Here is an 18,922-nt window from a genome sequence, read left to right as displayed (position 1 = left end):
GTATAAATGAGAAGCAGAGTGGAGGCTTTTTGAGGAGTGACTTGTGCCTAGAAGCCACTTCACGGTAGGCACATGAGTTTGAGGTTGGGAGGTAGGTAAGGACAGGGACTCATCCTGATTCCTAGCAAAGATAGGCCTGCCGGCTAACAAATTAACATTACATACTGGGGTGGGGGCGTGTGTGGAGGGGGTGAGTCGTGAATGGCCGCCAGAGGGCGCGAGACGCGCCGACGGGACCCAAGGTGGCCCTCGGAGGGCGGGCGGGAGGGACGCGCAGGGCCGGGAGCCCGGAGCGCGCGCCGGGGGCGCCGCAGGGCGCGCGCCTGCAGCCCCCTCCCCGCGGCAAGGAGGCGCGCGTGCGTGGTACCTCGGCGGCGGAGGGATCCGCGATGGAAGGCGCGCTGATGGTCCGCCAGGTAAGCGGCGCCGCGCTGGGACGAGTTCCCAAGCGGGGGATTTACCCGGCAGTTTTCTTCACGAAGGTTGTTTGAACCCTCTCAGATTATGAAAATTATTTTGTCTTTTTCCTTTTCTTAGTGCTCTTTAGAGTAATTTGGCAAGTTGTTACCGAGGAAACGGTGTCCTGTGCTTCCTGGGAGCCTTTCCGTCTGCGCGGTGGTGGGAAGATCTGCTTGTTTGGGGGCGTGGAACGCTGGCATTTGGTCCCGAGATGTCCTAGTCCGGACGCCCCAGCCTAAGGCCCCACTGTCATGATTCCGACCTGGGATCACGTCGATCCAGTCTCACGCCATTCCCTTAACTTTCAGCTCTTGATAAAAGGGCTCAGAACTGTAGATAGTTTAAATCACTGTGCTGTCAACCACGTTTTTGGTTTCAGCTAGTTTTATTTGTTTACTACCTTATTTGATTAACGGAAGAACTTGCTGATTAATCTCTAGGGTGAAAGCCCACTTTTGTTGCAGGAGTACCTGCATTTCTGAACACTATCCTCATTGCTTTTACGTTGGTTGTGTGTGTCTATTTTACTTTTAGAGAGTTGCAGTCAGTGCAGTCCCTTTTAATCAAGAGCATTTTATAGTTTAGAAAACGGCAGAGACACTCAATTGTTGGATGAACAAATAAATGAATGTGCTATGTCAGTTGATTCTCAAAACATTACTACGAAATAGGCCAGGTAGATATTTATGGACCGAAGCAGTCACTCATTCAGCTATGTCCCTGGCACTGCGTGTTTGGGATAAATGGGGAGCAACACAGACGTGATCCCTGCTCTCAATGAGCTTATCGTCTATACTAGAGAGCATTGTTACCCAGACTGTGGAGTGGAGAAAACAGATTTAGAGAGGTTGAGCGACTGCAAGTGACCGCGTAGCTAATACCTTAAGAGAGCTAGGATTCTGCTGTGGCCACTCTGTAAAGCCAGAATGGACTCCTACCCGACATTTGATTTGGAGAGAGAAACTGACGATGCCACACACACACCGTGGAGAGGTTTGTTACTTTTATTTAAAGGCTTATTACTTATATATGTACACAGTGAAGAGGGAAGAGCAGGGCAGTCTTCTCAAGAAGATCCAAAAGGATTTGAAAGGGCAAGGGAAGGAGGCTGGCTCTGGGCTTTTATTGTGGTTAGGGGGTGGGGTCAGGGGTTCCTGTGTGCCTACAGGGTCTTGGCTTGGTTTGACTCCCCCACCCACACCAAAGGAAAGAGCACCCAGGCTTTTTTTTTTTTTTTTTTTACCAACTTGCCCATTTGAGGGACGGGGAGGAAGAAGGAGGGGGTGAGTCCTAAAAGCTGTCAGCAGGCAAACCTAAAAAAATTGAATGAGACTGTTTACAATTCACCGTTGGTGTCTGACTGATGACTGAAATGTACCGTTTTTCATTGAGTTTAATTTTGAACTTGTTTAAGCCATCATGGCTGTGGTATGAGGGCTGCAGCCTGAAGTCAGTAAGGAAAATGTAAGTTCCATGGAATGCCTTGTTCAAGAGCCCAATGATGTGTATTTTGAGAATAAAATGAGTACCTTGGTCACTATTAGTAATATCTGGAACTCTTGATGAGGCTGAGTGTATTGGTGAGGCCTTTTATTGTGGCTTTAGTATATGTATAGACACGTGGACCATGATTTATAGTTTGAGTATCTGAAAGCAAGAGAGTTCCAGAGTTCTTTACTCCAAATGGTACAACTCCTAGGCAATGGCCCAAGCGTCTGTGAAAATGTGCAGATGGAGCCGATTGTTGGCCAGAGCATTCAGTGTTAAGAAAACTGTGGGAAGTTCAGCCAGTTGTGCTGACCTCTGGGCCCTTTCCTTCATCAGGGACATCCTGGTTAAGGGATGAAAAGCAGTAGGTCTCCAGTGAGCTTCAGCATGTGTAGGGGTCGTGATGCTGTCCACTGAACAGCAAGTTTGTCCATCAGACTTAAGGTGGGAGTTAGAAGTGTTGAACTCCTATTGCTTTCACTCAGTTGAATCCAAACTGGTCTCCAGGTATTGAGGGGGTTCGGGAGAGGGGTGACGTCTTCTAGCACCATGACATCTGAATGAGAACAGGGGAGGGCCATGCCCGCCTGTAGGTGGGATATGCCAGAGGGCCCAGATTTGTTTCTGTCCCGCAGCAAGGAGACCTTGGTGGCTATGTTGAGCTTGCAAGTTGTTGCTTCCAGGACCCAAGGCATAATGGACAACTGGGTATGGAGGGTCATAGGCTCAGGGCTTGTGAGAGCCTCTGCTTCTAGGAGGCTCCAGTGTGCTGTCAGTCATTGCTGTTTAAATGGCATATTGTGTGGAGGTGAGGAGAGAGTTTCTTGCATCAGAAGCCAGTGGACAACTTATGGACACTGTGGGTGGTCCAGAGACTCCAGGAGTCATGAAAGGAGGCTGCTAAAGTCTCTACAGTGAAGGATTCTTTGTGTGTTTATATGTGTGTTTGTGTGGGGGGTTTTTTCGTGTGTGGGCGGATAGGGGGAGGAAGTAGCACTGTTGGGAGTGTCTGTTATATTATAATTTTGACAAATTTTAGAATCTTTTTTGAGAATCCACCTATTAAGGGTGGATTGACCTGTAAGTAACAGCATAAACAGGCTTAAGTAAAATTTGTAAATGAGTAATATATAGCCTCCAGTATCCAAAAGGACCTAAAAGATGTTGGACTTTGTTTTTTTAAATTTATTTTATTCAAGTATAGTTGATTTACAATGTTGTGTTAATTTCTGCTGTACAGCAAAGTGATATATACATTCTTTTTCATATTCTTTTCCATTATGGTTTCTCACAGGATATTGAATATATATTGTTCCTTGTTGGACTTGTTTTAATGTTGCTCCTTGACATTGTCAGGGATGGAGTGGCCCTTGGTTTACCAAATAGTTTTCACGAATGTAACCAAGGTAGCAGGCCTTACACTATGTGTGGGACAATGACCCATCCTCTTTTCATGAGTATTTGTACGTCCTGAATGGGTGTGTCAAAAGAATGTCCTCAGAGGAGGATGTAATCAATGTATCATCATACCTGTGCTCCTGGAGAGAATTGGATACAGTTACCTATAAAGGTTGTATGTGGTGGCAAGGCTTTTGAGATACCTTATGGGTAGCCAGGTAAAGGTATATCATGTCCCTCTGGAGGGGAAGGCAAACTGTGACTGAGAGGTCACTGAACAGAACATATTTGTCAAACTTATAACATCCTAATATTTACCAGTTTCTGATTGGATGGTGTCAGTAATTTTAATAGTATTGTGTAGAGGGGCCTTCACGGGTAGGACCATAGCATCAGGGATACAGTAATCAACTGTGAGGCACTATTCATTTTTCCATCTTTACCAGGCCACATTGGGCTGTTAAATGGAGAAGCAATAGGGATAATCACTCTTTCACTAATTAGGTCTTATATAATAAATCCCAATCTTTGAAGGCCCTGTTTTATTTTACATTGAGCTATGTTAGCTATTTTAACTAGGGGTTGAGGTGTGGTCCATAGGGTCCGACTTTTATAAAAGCGTTTTGTAAGCCCCAAAGACTTGATATAAATTTATTACTCATTGGGTCAGAGCATCCTTTGCCACTACAGGATATTTTAGGGCAATGTGTTCTATGACCGGGGAGAATTTAGGCAAGATAGTAGTTTTGGTAGTTAAGGTGAGACATACCTATTTGTTGTCTATTTTATGTTGAGTAATTCCTCTAAGATTATAGAGGGTAACTTGTTTAAATTTAGTTCTTTTGATCTTCAGGTATAACTGTAGTTTGAGCCCAGTATTGATTAGAGCCATGAAGATTTGCCAATCAATGCATTTCAGCAGATGTTGAAGTTCATTCAAAACCTATGCTATAAATCCCACTCCTGTGCCTATATCTAGAGAAAAGATACATGCACCCCAATGTTCATAGCAGCACCATTTATAATAGCCAAGACACGGAAGCAACCTAAGTGTCCATCGACAGATGAATGGCTAAAGGAGATGTAGTGCATATATATACAATGGAATATTACTCAGCCATAAAAAAGAATGAAATAATGCCATTTTTAGTAACATGGATGGATCTAGACATTATCATGTTAAGTTGAAGTAAGTCAAGGACAAAAATCATACAATGTCACTTATATGTAGAATCTTAAAAAAATGATATAAATGAACTTATTTACAAAACAGAAAGAGACTCACAGACATAGGAAACAACCTTATGGTCACCAGAGGGGATGGTGCGGGGGGAGAGGTAAATTAGGAGTTTGGGATTAACATGTGTACACTACTATATATAAAACAGATAAACAACAAGGACCTACTGATGTTGAATATCTTGTAATAACCTATAATGGAAAAGAATCTGAAAAAGAATATATATTTAGAACTGAATCACTTTGCTGTACACCTGAAACTGACACAACATTGTAAATTAACTATACTTCAATAAAAATAAGGTTATGTATTTTTAAAAAACCCTATGCTGTAGAGGTATGAAAGCCAATCTTTACCTTTTGTTGTATAAATTATTTTAATACGTTTTGGATTTCCAACTGCGTCAAATTGTGGACCTCTGTTTCAATTTTTTTTTTTTTTGGTTGGTTTCTTCTCCCTGTATCCAGCCGTGTTTGTTTCTTTTTCTCTCTCTCTTTTTGATGGTTAGTGAATGTACTTCCTGTGGAGGGGGTCCTCTCTATCCTTTCATATTTGTAAATTTCTTCCTCCACAGAACCTCAAATCAGTAGCACCAGGGTTAGGGGCTTTCCCCATGGCAGTGGTTACTTCATAGAGTTTAGGGTACTCAAGCTGAAGTTGTGTTTGAATTACCCCTTTACTGTGCCACATGGGTGCTGTGGGAGCTTTTCCCTGTAACCCTGAGGATCAACATTTTTGTTAAAAGAGGCATAGGTGGTGACTGCAGTAGCGGCAGAAGTGTTTAAGTGTCCTGGTGAGCGTTGTGGTCTTATGATGGATGCCGCTCCACCCCCGCCCCTTTTTTTTTAACTCCATAGTGACTGCTCTTTCATGAGTGACCACCCCATGGGCCAATATCTTGCATAGGGTATAACCTTTCCCCCAAGCACTCTATAGGTTGAGGCCAGTGCCTGGTTGAGACATCTGATTCATTTATTTTATTTCTTCATGTTTGTATAAATCAGAGTTAATTTACCAATTTCCCTACCAATGGACAGTAAGGTTGTTTCCACTTTCTTAGTATTACAAACATTGTTAACTTCATGTACGTTAAATTGCTGGGTCGTAGTACATGTATACCCATCTTAGACCCTACTAGGCATTGCAAATTATTCTCCAAAGAGAGAATGGTTCACTCCCATTACTTTTTTTTTTTTCTGTTTAATTGTTCCTCTAGCTGACTATGAGCTCCTGGTTCACTCTAGTGCCAACTAAACTACCTAATAAATAGTAGTAGTTGGAAAGTATATGTTGCATGTATAAACATATGAACTATAGAAGCAAAAACATATTAATTACTCTTTTCTAAAAGCTTAAATATTGTCCTTTTTATATTAATTTGAGTATTTTGAACATTAACTGTTTTCTTTTTAAAATGGGACATTTCTCAGTAAGTAGTTTAATTGTTTGATACTTGTTTCCAGGTAATAAATGAAAAGGATTCAAGCTTTGCTGCTGAGTTACAGGAAGAGTTAGAGGAAAATCTTAGTCCAGTTGTGGATGAGAATAATATAGTGTCAGCTACAAAACAGGGGCCAAATTTACATAACTGGAGTGGTGACTGGAGCTTTTGGGTAATATATTTTCTTTCTTATATCTTCATTTTAATCTTAAATGCAAGATTTCTTTGTCTATAGCAATTCTTATTTATAATATTTTCTTATTAACTTCTAGACTTTAGATATTTAAGTTTTAATCCAGAGTCCCAAAGACATTTCTGATTATGCTCTCCTTTGGCCACTAGAATGCAGTGTTGTGGCTACTGCATTGTGATGCAGTGATGGAGTAGAATTATCTGCTTTAGTTTCCCTGGGAGAAAACTACACCACAGAAATGGATTCCATTACATTGTTGTTCCTTATATTGGCAAGAGACTAATATCATACAGAAACTGTATTTCTCAATGTTACTGAGAAACCAGTCACTTTACATAATTTTGATTTAAAGAATTAGTTTCTATACCTAAAAGGAGGTTTAACAATGTTTGACCTGTAGTGTGTAATGATTATAGGATAGGTTTTAAAGGTAGGAGTTTCATATTCTTTTTGCCCTGTGTTCACCTGGTTGTATATCCTGGATATGCTTCAGGTTTCCCCACTGTAAAATGAGACTCCTGCTTGTTGATTAGGAGCACAGAGTCTTTGGTAAGAACATTTCTGTTACCATATGAATGCCAGCAGTTATTATTTTAAAGAGCTCATTCTAAATCTAGCAATTCCTATGAGAGTTATGAGCTGTTTGATAGAATATGGTGTAATGCAACTGTAAGTGAAATTTACATAGGATTCTAAGGCATATGTAGTTCCAATACTAATTCATTAGAAAGCTTGTCTCTTGAGGATTAGGTATACTTGGTAGCAGAATTTCTTATAATTTTAGACTAGATTAAGAAAAAACATATTAACAGGTTATAAGGATCAGTTTAAGCACCATTATTCTGTTCATAATTAGCAGCTCATTTATTGAATGCTATTGAATCGCAGCATAAATAACAGGTTCTTACTGCCCATTAAAAAATTTAACATATTTTTTTTGGAATCATATCCTAAGGAAAATATTTAATTGCTAAGAAATATACTAAAATAGCTACATACCCTAAAAATCATGTCATCTATATTGATTATATTATTTTTGTCACATTTTGAGGAAGTTTATGACTGCTGTAGTGTTTTTACCCTTCTGCACTGTGATTTTTATAGCTTATGTTTTAGTTTGGAAAACTTTTATAGCTCCAAGTGTTATCTACAGGGCTAGACTGTAGCAGTTCCTGTGGCAGACTTAAAACAACAAAAAAGGGTAAAGCAAGAAAAGGAAAAAGCAAAGGAATGAGAGGATTTAGAAATAGAGAGAAAAATAGAGATGTATTCTAGAGCTTTGCTACTCTTTAAGTTTAGTATGTGGGGCTAGCAGACTCAGCATTACCTGCTTAGAAATGCAGAATCCTGGGCCCAACCTCAGACCTACTGAATCAGAATCTTCATTTTCACAAGAATTCCAGGTGATTTGTATGCACATTCAGGTTTGAGAAGCACTGATTTAGAGTGTCGAATGTTCACTTTGGCTCAGTTTAAGTTTCTATGATGATTGCAAACACTTTATTTTGAGGACCTTTTATATGAATTCACATGGAATAGATTTAGAGACAAATACAACATCTCAGAAGTTTTACTGACTTTTCCAGAGGTCACTTATCCAGAAACTAGAACTATCAGAACTTAGAAGCAAACAAAGCCAAAAAAGAACCTGAAGAGCTAAATCAGAGTTCATGTGGATGGATCTTGTAAAAGGAGAATCCCTAAGCCTTCATTTGGAATTTCTTTAATGTATTTTTTGACATGTTTTTTATAAGCCTAAATAAGTAGGTTCCCATTGTGTAATTGAATAGATTATTGGAGATGGGAATTATTTGGTGATGACACATGGACAGTAGCAAGAAATGATAGCAGAAGCTCAAAAAGTGTAGGAACTTGGGCCTCTCAATGTGGAGGCCCAAGGTCTATGCAGATCATTCACTCTAATATAGTAATGTAGCTGGTAAAAATGGTTAAGAAGTCTGGAAAATAAATAATGCATTTTTTCCTTCTGCCATTTTAAATCCATATGCTTCTACCACTCTACTCCACCATGTTGCCATTTTCGTGTTCTCCCGGCAATAAAGTAGCAATTGAATGAATACAGTAAGATGGCAGAGTTCACTGAGAGATCCAAAAGTAACAGAACAAAGACCAATATCATAACAGGAAAATATTCATGAGGCACATGACTGGGTAGTTAAGCAAAGAATTAGTAGAGTGTCAGAGCCGTTTCACTGGAACATCCAACGAACCTAGTTTTGCGCCTTTTCACTTTGGGAAAGTTTCTACCAAAAAAGATTGAGCACTTTGTAAACTTTTGGTATTTAAAGTGTTAAGCCCCAGGGATCTGAAAACTTCACTTATGTGGAATATCTCATATATTCTGGCCTGGCTAACTCTATTGATCTAACTGTAATGAATTTAGAGGCCAGCATGATATAATTGAACAAATTGGAGATCAGGAACAAAACATCTGGGATAGAGTGCGTGCTCTGCCCCTGGCGATTTCACTGTGTAGTGCTCTTGAGTATGTTTTTTAACCTGTTTGGCCTCAGGTGGCTCACTTGTAAAATTCGAGATTGGGCCGTAGTATTGCAGCACCAGTGTGTCTTGGATCAAGACAAAAGAGGTTTATGGCTAGCAAGTGCTCATAATTTACAGTCCTGAAAGCTTTGTGTCAGGCATAAGAGAGTATGTTACATGGGGAATACCTTCCCTTAACATTGTCCCAGTTGTAAAAAGGTTGAAAAGTTCTAGATAAGAGGACATAATATTTGTACTATTGGAAAATTATTTTGATGCTTTCCCGCAAATAAAAAAAATTGTGAAAACTTAACAAAGCTTACAAGAAAGTGAACCAAAGTTTATTAAGGTTTTTTTTTCCCCCCCTGAAGTTGATTTCTTTTAGACCCTATCCATTTAATCTTGTGCTACTTAATAGACTGGCTAGTGTCTTTCTGACAGTAGGATTTTAATTTAAATGAATATGATTAAATCACCGTAGCAACTGATACTGAGATCAAAAGCTACAGATTTTCGATTTCCATCTTATAATATAAACATAGGAATCTTGTTACATTTGTTTTATTTTTTAATTTTAAAATGAAAATATTTAATCCTAGTATGTGGGAGATTAGTTTTATCATTAACTTTTAAATCCTAATGTAACAATAAAAATGATGTGAAATGAAATTTAAAATGAAGTTAATAGCAAATAACTATTTATGCTTTGCCCTTTAACGGTTAGCAAAAATACATAGCAGAAGAAAAAAACCCAAAATCAAAAACTTCTTTTTTTGTCCTGACTAAAGTAATGGTATAGTCCCCATGGATTAGGTCCCAGAGGAAAAGCATACAGAGATCTGCAGCAGATGCATTTATTTAGTGTTAACTTCTCTTAGTGATGTAGAGCTGGCAACTGTTGGGAGTAGAAAAAAGCCTTTGAGATTTTCTGTTATGTATGTTTAGAAGGCGACATCCTTTACTGGAATTTTAAAAATTTTTATTGGAGTATAGGTGATTTACAATGTTGTGTTAGTTTCAGGCATACAGCAAAGTGAATCAGTTATGTATATAATATATCCACTCTTTGTTTTTTTTAGATTCTTTTCCATATAGTCCATTACAGAGTATTGAATAGAGTTCCTTGTGCTATACAGCACGTTCTTATTAGTTATCTATTTTATGTATAGTAGTGTGTACAGGTCAATCCCAATCTCCCAATTTATCCCTCCCCACCCCTTATTCCCTGGTAGCCATAAATTTGTTTTCTACATCTGTGACTCTACTTCTGTTTTGTAAATAAGTTCATTTGTACCCTTTTTTTTAGATTTCACATATAAGCATATGATATTTGTTTTTCTGTGTCTGACTTCACTAAATATGAAAATCTCTAGGTCCATCCATGTTGCTGCAATACTGGATTTTTAAAATAGAAGCATTAGTGCTTTGGGTAAGGTACTTAATAAAGTTCCCATTTAAAAATATTTGTCACTTGTATATACTTACTCCTTAATAGCTGATTAGTTGATATTTGCATTTTTAAAGTGGAAGGATTTATAAAGTTTTCTGAATTGTGTAAGTAAAATTAAAACTAAGTTTGGAGTTCTCCGGCTTTTCTTGGCAAAAAAAAAAACAAAAAAAAAAAAACTAAGTTTGTTAAGAGGTCCTTGATGTGTTTTTCTTTAAATAATTGTGTATTTGGAAATCTTGACAAATATAAATAGAATAAAGAAGATATGTGATATCAGATCCTTCAGTTCTTTGATTTAGTAAGGGAAATAGGAAAAGGTAAAGGTAGAGTAGGAGAATTTTAAAAGAGGTTAGAAAATTTGTTGTTTCTTTTTTTGCTCTAAAACATCTTAAGAGCAAAACAAGTCTAGATTTTTAAATATTATCTACATATGTACAGATAATAAGTAGTATACCTATGTTTTAATAAAAAATATTATGTTTGAAGTTTTCTAGATCATAATCTAGCTTTTTTTATTGTACAAGAAATCAGAAGTCTTGATTGTGTGCTTTGTCATTGACGTATTGCATGATCATATTATTGTTATTCACAGGTAAGCTTTTCCACTTATAACTGGGGGATAAAACTTGCCACAAACCGGATTTATAGGTACATCATGACGATTAATTAATGTTGCGCTGTACATTTTTTTTAAAAGCCCACGAGGATTAATTAGTGTGTTTGTAACAAACTTTGGCAACTAAGAGGCTTCCTGTAATATGCTGTCCTCCACAACATATCTTGGATTTTTTTCAAGCTAAAAATGATATTTTGTAATTTCACTTTGGAAACTGATAAAAAGAGTAAACTTGTTTTCCAATTTCTGTTGGCTTAAAAAATATATTTTATGCAATTAAAAATTTCAATTATAGATAGATATTGTTTGAAAAACCTAGATCTCTTTTTAACACTTTTAGATTTAATTATAAAGGGATAGGAACTAACATTTCTAGCAATATGGAGAGAGGACTGTCTAACTTAAAAGCTCTTTTGCTACCAAGTCCCTAGAAATTCTGGGTGAAATGTTACAAACATCTTTTTAATAAAATGCTTTTCTGGGCTCTTAAGATAGCAAGGGAAATAACTAAGGGCTAAAGGAGAAGAGGGAACTGATTGCCAGAGTTGTCAGCATGAGAATTAATGCTGAGGCAGCCCTGAGGAGTTTATTAGTCTCAGTAACCAAAGGTGTAATGGCCGCCCGGGGATAGGGGATGATGCCTTGGATTTGTAGGAATTGGAACTGAGAACTGTTTACAAAGCTATGACTTGTGAAGAGTTTTACCCTCTGTGAAAGGGCAGGTTGAAGACAAGGAAGCTTATCTGTCTCAACTTGGGCTTGGGGTGGTGGGGGAAACTCGGACTAACTGTTGTTCCTCTCTCATGAAGTTTTGGGACTTGGATTTAATACTGTATGAGTGAGCAGAAGATTCAATAAATAGCATGTTATTCCCTCTAAAACTTCCTGTCGATCTGCCAGAGTGAGCTTCTATTACCCTAGTCACACTTGGCTCAATCATTAAGTTATTTTAATTGCATCGTTTCTCTGGGCAAGATGTTACCAAGCAGTAAAATGGCCTAATGGTAGGCAGTACAAATAAGGGTATGGGGTATTGACATCTGAATCAGCATTAAAAGCACTTTAAACATTTTCCCCTCTTACATAGAATTAACACCTTTATTCTGTCCCTACCAACCTTTCCTTCTTTTACTCTTTTTTTTTTCACTTGTAGTTTGAGATAATTTTACATTCACATGTAGTTGTAAGAATAATAGAGATACTCTGTACCCTTTAAACAGTTTTGCCTAATGGTAACATCCTGCAAAACTGTAGTACAGTATCACGGCTAGCATATTGATATTGATAAGGTCAAGATATGGAACATTTCTTTCGCAACAAGAATCCTTTTTATAGGCACAACCCTTTTATAGACACAGCCACTTTATTTCTACCCTTTGCCCCTACTTAACCCTTGGCAACCACTAACCTGTTTTCCAGGTTAGTGGAAAACATTTTCCATTTTGATAATTGTTTCATTTCAAGAATATTATATAAAAGGGATAATATAGTTATGTAACATTTTATATTGGCTCTTTTCACTCATGTTCCCCTGGAGATCCATCCATTTTGTTTTATGTACCAATAGTTTATTCCTCTTTAATGCTGAGTAGTATTCCATGGTATGGATGAATCACAGTTTAACCATTCTTCCATTGAAGAACATCTGGGCTGTTTCCAGTTTTCGACCATGATGAATAAAGCTGCTATAAACATCCATGTACAGGTGTTTGTGTGAACATAAGTTTTCCTCTGGGATAAATGCCCAGGAGTGCAATTGTTGGGTCATCTGATCGTTGCATATTTAGTTTTTAAGAAACTGCCAAACTTTTCCGGAGTTGCTGTACTATTTTACATTTCCACTAGCAAAGTATGAGTGATACAGTTTCTCTGCATTCTTGCCTCCTTGTTGACAGTTTTTATCGTGAAAAGGGCCCTTACATATAAATTTAAATTTTAGAATATAGCCATACCTTGTTTTATTGCACTTCACAGATATTGCATACTTTACAAATTGAAGGTTTGTAGCTTGTGTTGAGCAAGCCTATCAGTACCATTTTTCCAACAACATTTGCTCACTTTGTGTCTCTGTGTCACATTTTGGTAATTCTTGCATATTTCAAACTTCTTTTATTGTTATATTTGTTATGGTGATCTGTGATCAATGATCTTTGATGTTAGTATTGTAATCGTTTGGGGATGTTTTATGTGAGAACATAAAACATTTACCTTGATCAGTAAATGTTTTATGTTCTGACTGCTCCACTGACCTGCCGTTCCCCTGTCTCTCTTCCTCTCTGTGGACCTCCCTATTCCCTGAGACACGATAATATTGAGATTAGGCCGTTTAATAACCCTGCAAGTGTTCAAGTGAAAGGAAGAGTCATACATCTCTCACTTTAAATCAAAAGCTAGAAGTGATTAAGTTTAGTGAGGAAAGCATGTCGAAAGCCGAGATAGGCTGAAAGCTAGGCTTTTTGCGTCAGTTAGCCATGTTTCGAATGCAAAGGAGAAGTTCTTGAAGGAAACTAAAAGTGCTACTTCAGTGGACAGGAATGATAAGAAAACAAAATAGCCTTATTGCTGATACGGAGAAAGTTTTAGTGGTCTGCATAGAAGATCAAACCAGCCACGACAGTCGCTTAAGCCAAAGCCTAATCCCGGCAAGGTCCTAACTCTTCAGTTCTGCAAAGACTGAGAGAGGTAAGGAAGCTGCAGAAGAAAAGTTTGAAGCTGGCAGATGCTGTTTCATGAGGTGTAAGGAAGGAAGCCGTCTCCATAACATCAAAGTCCAAGGTGAAACTGCAGTAAAATTATCCAAAATATCTCGCTAAGATAATTAACAAATGTGGCTACACTAAGCAATAGATTTTCAATGTAAACAAAAGAGCCTAATATTGGAAGAAGATGCCATCTAGGACATTTATAGCTGGGGAGAAGTCAATGCCTGGCTTCCGAGCTTCAGAGAACAGGCTGACTCTCTTGTTAGGGTCCAGTGCTGCTGGTGACTTCAGTTGAGGCCAGTGCTCATTTACCATTCTGAAAATCCTAGGGCCCTTAAGAGTTATGCCACATCTACTCTGTGCACAGCAAGGCCCGGATGACAGCACATCTGCTTACAATATGGTTTACTGACTATTTTAAGCCCACTGTCGAGACCTGCTGCTGAAAAAAAAGATTTCTTCAAAACATTACCACTCATTGACAATGCGTCTGGTCACCCAGGAGCTCTGATGGAGATATACAAGGAGATTAATGTTGTTTTCATGCCTGCTAACACAACATTCATGATGTAGCCCATGGGTCAAGGAGTAACTTCGACTTTCAGTTCTTATTATTTAAGAAATACATTTCGTAAAACTATAGCTGACATAGGAAGTGATTCCTCTGATGGGTTTGGGCAAAGTAAATTGAAAATCTTCTGGAAAGGATTCACCATCCTAGATGACATTAAGGACGTTTGTGATTCTTGGGGAGAGGCCAAAATATCAGCATTAACAGGAGTTTGGAAGAAGTTGATTTCAGTTCTCATGGATGACTTTGAGGGGTTCAGCACTTTAGTGGAGGAAGTAACTGCAGATGTGGTGGAAATAACAAGAGAACTAGAATTAGAAGTGGAGCCTGAAGAGATGACTGAATTGCTGCAATCTCAGGATGAACCTTTAACGGTTGAAGAGTTGCTTTTTATAGATGAGCAAAGAAAATGTTTTCATGAGATGGAATCTACTTGTAGTGAAGATGCCGTGAAGATTGTTGAAATGGCAACGAAAGGATCTAGAGTATGACATAAACTTAGTTAATAAAGCAGCAGCAGGGTTTGAGAGGATTGACTACAGTTTTGAAAGAACATCTACTGTAAGTAAAATACTATTGAACCGTATTTGCATGCTACAGAGTAATCATTCATGAAAGGATAAGTCAGTCGATGTGACAGACTTCATTGTAGTATTATTTTAAGAAATTTCCATAGTCACCCCAACTTCAGCAACCACCACCTTGTTCAGTCAGCAGCTGTCAACATTGAGGCAAAAATCTCCACCAGAAAAAAGATTATGACTTGCTGAAGGCTCGGATGATGGTTAGCATTTTTTAGCAATAAAGTATTTTTTAGTTAAGGTATTTACATTGTTTTTTTTTAGACATAATGCTATGGCACATTTAATAGACTACAGTATAGTGTTAACATAACTTCTGTATACAATGGGAAACCAAAAAATTTGAATGGCTCACTTTATTGCAATATTTACTTTATTGCAGTGATCTGGAACTGAACCTGTAGTATCTTTGAGGTATGCCTGTGATCTTGTCTATATCTGCAAACGATCTTGCTGGGATTTTGATAGAAATTGTGTAAAACCTGTATATCTTCGGGGAAGATTGACATTTTTACTACATTGAGTCTTTCAATCCAGGGACGTGGTATGTCTCTTTTGTGTATTTAGATCTCTTGATTTCTTTCATCAATGTTTCCTAGTTTTCAGCATACACATCTTTTCATATTGTGTTCATATTGGGATTTCTGTTTAGACAGTCATATCATATATAAACAAAGCTGGTTTTACTTCTCCCTTATTGATCTGTATGTTTTTTGTTTCCTTTTCTTACCTTATTGTGCTGAACAGAACTTGCAACACTATGTTGAATAAGAGTGGTAAGAATGGACATCCTTGGCTTTTTCTTGATCTTAGGGAGAAAGCATTAAGTCTTTCACTATTGAAGTATTTTGTTAACTGTACGTATTTTGTAGATGTTCTTTATCAAATTGAGGAAGTTTCCTGTATTCCTATTTTCCTGAGTTTTTAAAATCACAAATGGGACTTCCCTGGTGGCACAGTGGTTAAGAATCTGCCTGCCAATGCAGGGAACATGGGTTCAAGCCCTGGTCCGGGAAGATCCCACATGCCACAGAGCAACTACGCCCGTGAGCCACAACTACTGAAGCCTGCGCACCTAGAGGCCGTGCTCCACAACAAAAAGAAACCACTGCAGTGAGAAGCCCACGCACCACAACAAAGAGTAGCCCCTGCTTGCTGCAACTAGAGAAAGCCCGCGTGCAGCAACAAAGACCCAATGCAGCCATAAACAAACAAACTAATTAATTAATAAAATCACAAATGGACATTGACTTTTGTACAATTTTATTTCTGTTTCAAATGATGTGGTAATGTGATTTTTCTTTTTCAACATGTTAGTGTGGTGGATTATGTTGGTCGATTTGTGAATGTTGAACCTGCCTTGGATTCCTGGAATAAACTCCAGTTGGTCATGTTGTATAATTTTCATATATTGCTTTATTGCAGTTGCTAGTATATTGTTGGGGATTTTGCATCTATATTTATGAGGGATATTGTTCTGTAATTTTCTTTTTTTTGTACTGTCTTTATCTTGTTTTGGTTTCAGGGTAATACTACCTTAATATAATGAGTAGGGAAGTGCTCCCTCCTCTTCTGTTTTTTAGAAGAGGCTGTATAGACTTAGAGTTAATTTTCTTTAAGTTTTATAAAATTCTCCACGGAAGCCATCTGGGCCTGGAGATTTCTTCCTTGGGAGATTTTAAATTATAAATTCAATTTCATTAATGGTTGTAAATCTATTCAAATTATTTCATATTGAGTGAGTTGTGATAGTTTGTGTCTATTCATCTGAGTTGTCATGTTTATATTGTAGAGCTGTTTATAGTATTGCCTTATTTCCTTTTGATGTCTTTGGAGTCTGTAGTGCTATATACCTTGTTTTATTCTTCATATTGGTAATTCGTATCTTCTTGCTCAAGGTTTTTTTTCCTTTGTCAGTCTTGCTAGAGGTTTGCCAGTTTCATTGATTATTTTAAAAGAATCATCTCTTTTTTCATCGATACTCTATTGTTTTTGTTTTTCTGTTTCATTGATTTCTCTTACCTTTATTATATACTTTTTTTTTTTTTGCTCATGTTGGGTTTATTTTGCTCTCCCTAAGTTTTTGAGTTGGACACAGATTATTAGACTTTTCCCCTTTCCTAATGTGTGCATTTAGTGCTATAAATTTGTTTCTCAGCTTCAATTGTGTCCCACAAATGTTGATAGATTGTATTTTTATTTTCATTCAGTTCAGTATATTTTTTATTTCCCCTGAGACTTCCTCTTTGGCCCATGGATTATTTAGATGTGCGTTGTTTAGTGTCCAAGTGTTTGGGGATTTTTGTGCTATCTTCCTCTTACTGATTTCTAGATTGATTTCATTATGGTCAGAAAACACACTCTGTATGATTTCACTTCTCTTAATTTGTTGAGATATGGCTGAACATATAGTCTATCTTGGTTTTTGTTCCAATACACTTGATATTATCAGTCTTTAAAGTTTTGCTAACCTTATACATTTGAAATAATACCTGAGAGAACGTAGATGAACTAGACAAATTCCTAGAAAAACACTAACTACTGAAACTCACTCAAGAAGAAATAGAAAATCTCAAAAGACCTATAATAAGGAAAGAGATTGAATTACTAAGAAAACCAAACCAAACCAAACCAAAGCAAGAAAACTTCACAGAGTAAAGCTCAGTACCAGATGGCTTCACTAGCAGATTCTACCACATTGTTTAAAGGAGAATTAACACAAATCCTTCAAAATCCCTTCCATTTAAAAAAAAAAAAAAAAGAACACTTCCTAAATAATTCACTGAGACTAGTGTTACCCTGATTCTAAAACCAAAATTAATTGAAAATCTATACATTGCAGTGAACAACTTGAAAATGAAATTGAAAAAAGAATTCCATTTACAATAACATCAAAGAATAAAATACTTAGGAATAAATTTAACAAAAGAAGTGTAAGACAGGAACATTGAAACTATGAAGCCTCATGAAAGAAATTTTAAATTCTATAAATAAATGAAAAGATATTTTTTGTTCATGAGTTGGAAGATTTAACATTGTTGAGATGGCAGTACTCCCTAAATTGATCTACAAATTCAGTGCCATCCTTATCAAGATCCCAACTGATTTTTTTTTTTTTTTTGGGGTGTGGAAATTTACAAGCTGAATCAAAGTTCATATGGAAATGCAAGGGCCAAGAATATCCAAGACAATCTTGAAAAAGAGTGAAGTTAGAAAATATAAACATCCTAATTTCAAAACTTACTACAAATCTACAGTAATCAAGACAATGTGGCCCTGATCTAAGGCTAGACACATAGATTAATAGAATAGAATGGAGTCTAGAAATAAACTCTCACATTGATGGTCAGTTGATTTTTGACAACGGTGCCAAAACAATTCATTGAGGGAAATAGTCTTTTCAACAGATTGTTCTGGGACAATTAGATATCCACATACAAAGGAGTGAATTTGGACCCCCTATTTCATACTGAATACAAAATTATTTGATTAAATAATCAAAATGGATCATAGACCTAAATGTAAGAATTAAAATTGTAAAACTTTTAGAAGAAAACATAGGTGTAAATCTTCATGACCTTTGGATTAGGCAATAATTTCTTAGATATGATACAAAGCTCAAGGGGCAAAAAAAAAATAGATAAGTTCAACTAGAGAAAGCCCGCGTGCAGCAACAAAGACCCAATGCAGCCATAAACAAACAAACTAATTAATTAATAAAATCACAAATGGACATTGACTTTTGTACAATTTTATTTCTGTTTCAAATGATGTGGTAATGTGATTTTTCTTTTTCAACATGTTAGTGTGGTGGATTATGTTGGTCGATTTGTGAATGTTGAACCTGCCTTGGATTCCTGGAATAAACTCCAGTTGGTCATGTTGTATAATTTTCATATATTGCTTTATTGCAGTTGCTAGTATATTGTTGGGGATTTTGCATCTATATTTATGAGGGATATTGTTCTGTAATTTTCTTTTTTTTGTACTGTCTTTATCTTGTTTTGGTTTCAGGGTAATACTACCTTAATATAATGAGTAGGGAAGTGCTCCCTCCTCTTCTGTTTTTTAGAAGAGGCTGTATAGACTTAGAGTTAATTTTCTTTAAGTTTTATAAAATTCTCCACGGAAGCCATCTGGGCCTGGAGATTTCTTCCTTGGGAGATTTTAAATTATAAATTCAATTTCATTAATGTTTGTAAATCTATTCAAATTATTTCATATTGAGTGAGTTGTGATAGTTTGTGTCTATTCATCTGAGTTGTCATGTTTATATTGTAG

General features: G+C 37.1%; 1 protein-coding gene across 1 annotated transcript in view; it reads left to right on the top strand.

Moving 5' to 3' along the window:
- Positions 1–375: 375 nt before the first annotated feature.
- Positions 376–18,922, top strand: part of GRAMD1C (GRAM domain containing 1C) — a 105,911-nt gene continuing 87,364 nt past the window's right edge. Inside the window, exon 1 of the mRNA XM_028493448.2 lies at positions 376–416. Coding sequence (XP_028349249.1) covers positions 390–416 — 27 coding nt within the window. The 5' untranslated portion in view covers positions 376–389. The remainder of the gene's footprint in view (positions 417–18,922) is intronic.

This window comes from Physeter macrocephalus, chromosome 1 (assembly GCF_002837175.3).
Source record: "Physeter macrocephalus isolate SW-GA chromosome 1, ASM283717v5, whole genome shotgun sequence".
Classification (NCBI taxonomy): Eukaryota; Metazoa; Chordata; class Mammalia; order Artiodactyla; family Physeteridae; genus Physeter; species Physeter macrocephalus.
Note: the sequence above shows the minus strand (reverse complement) of the source record. Positions and strands in the feature narration are given on the sequence as shown.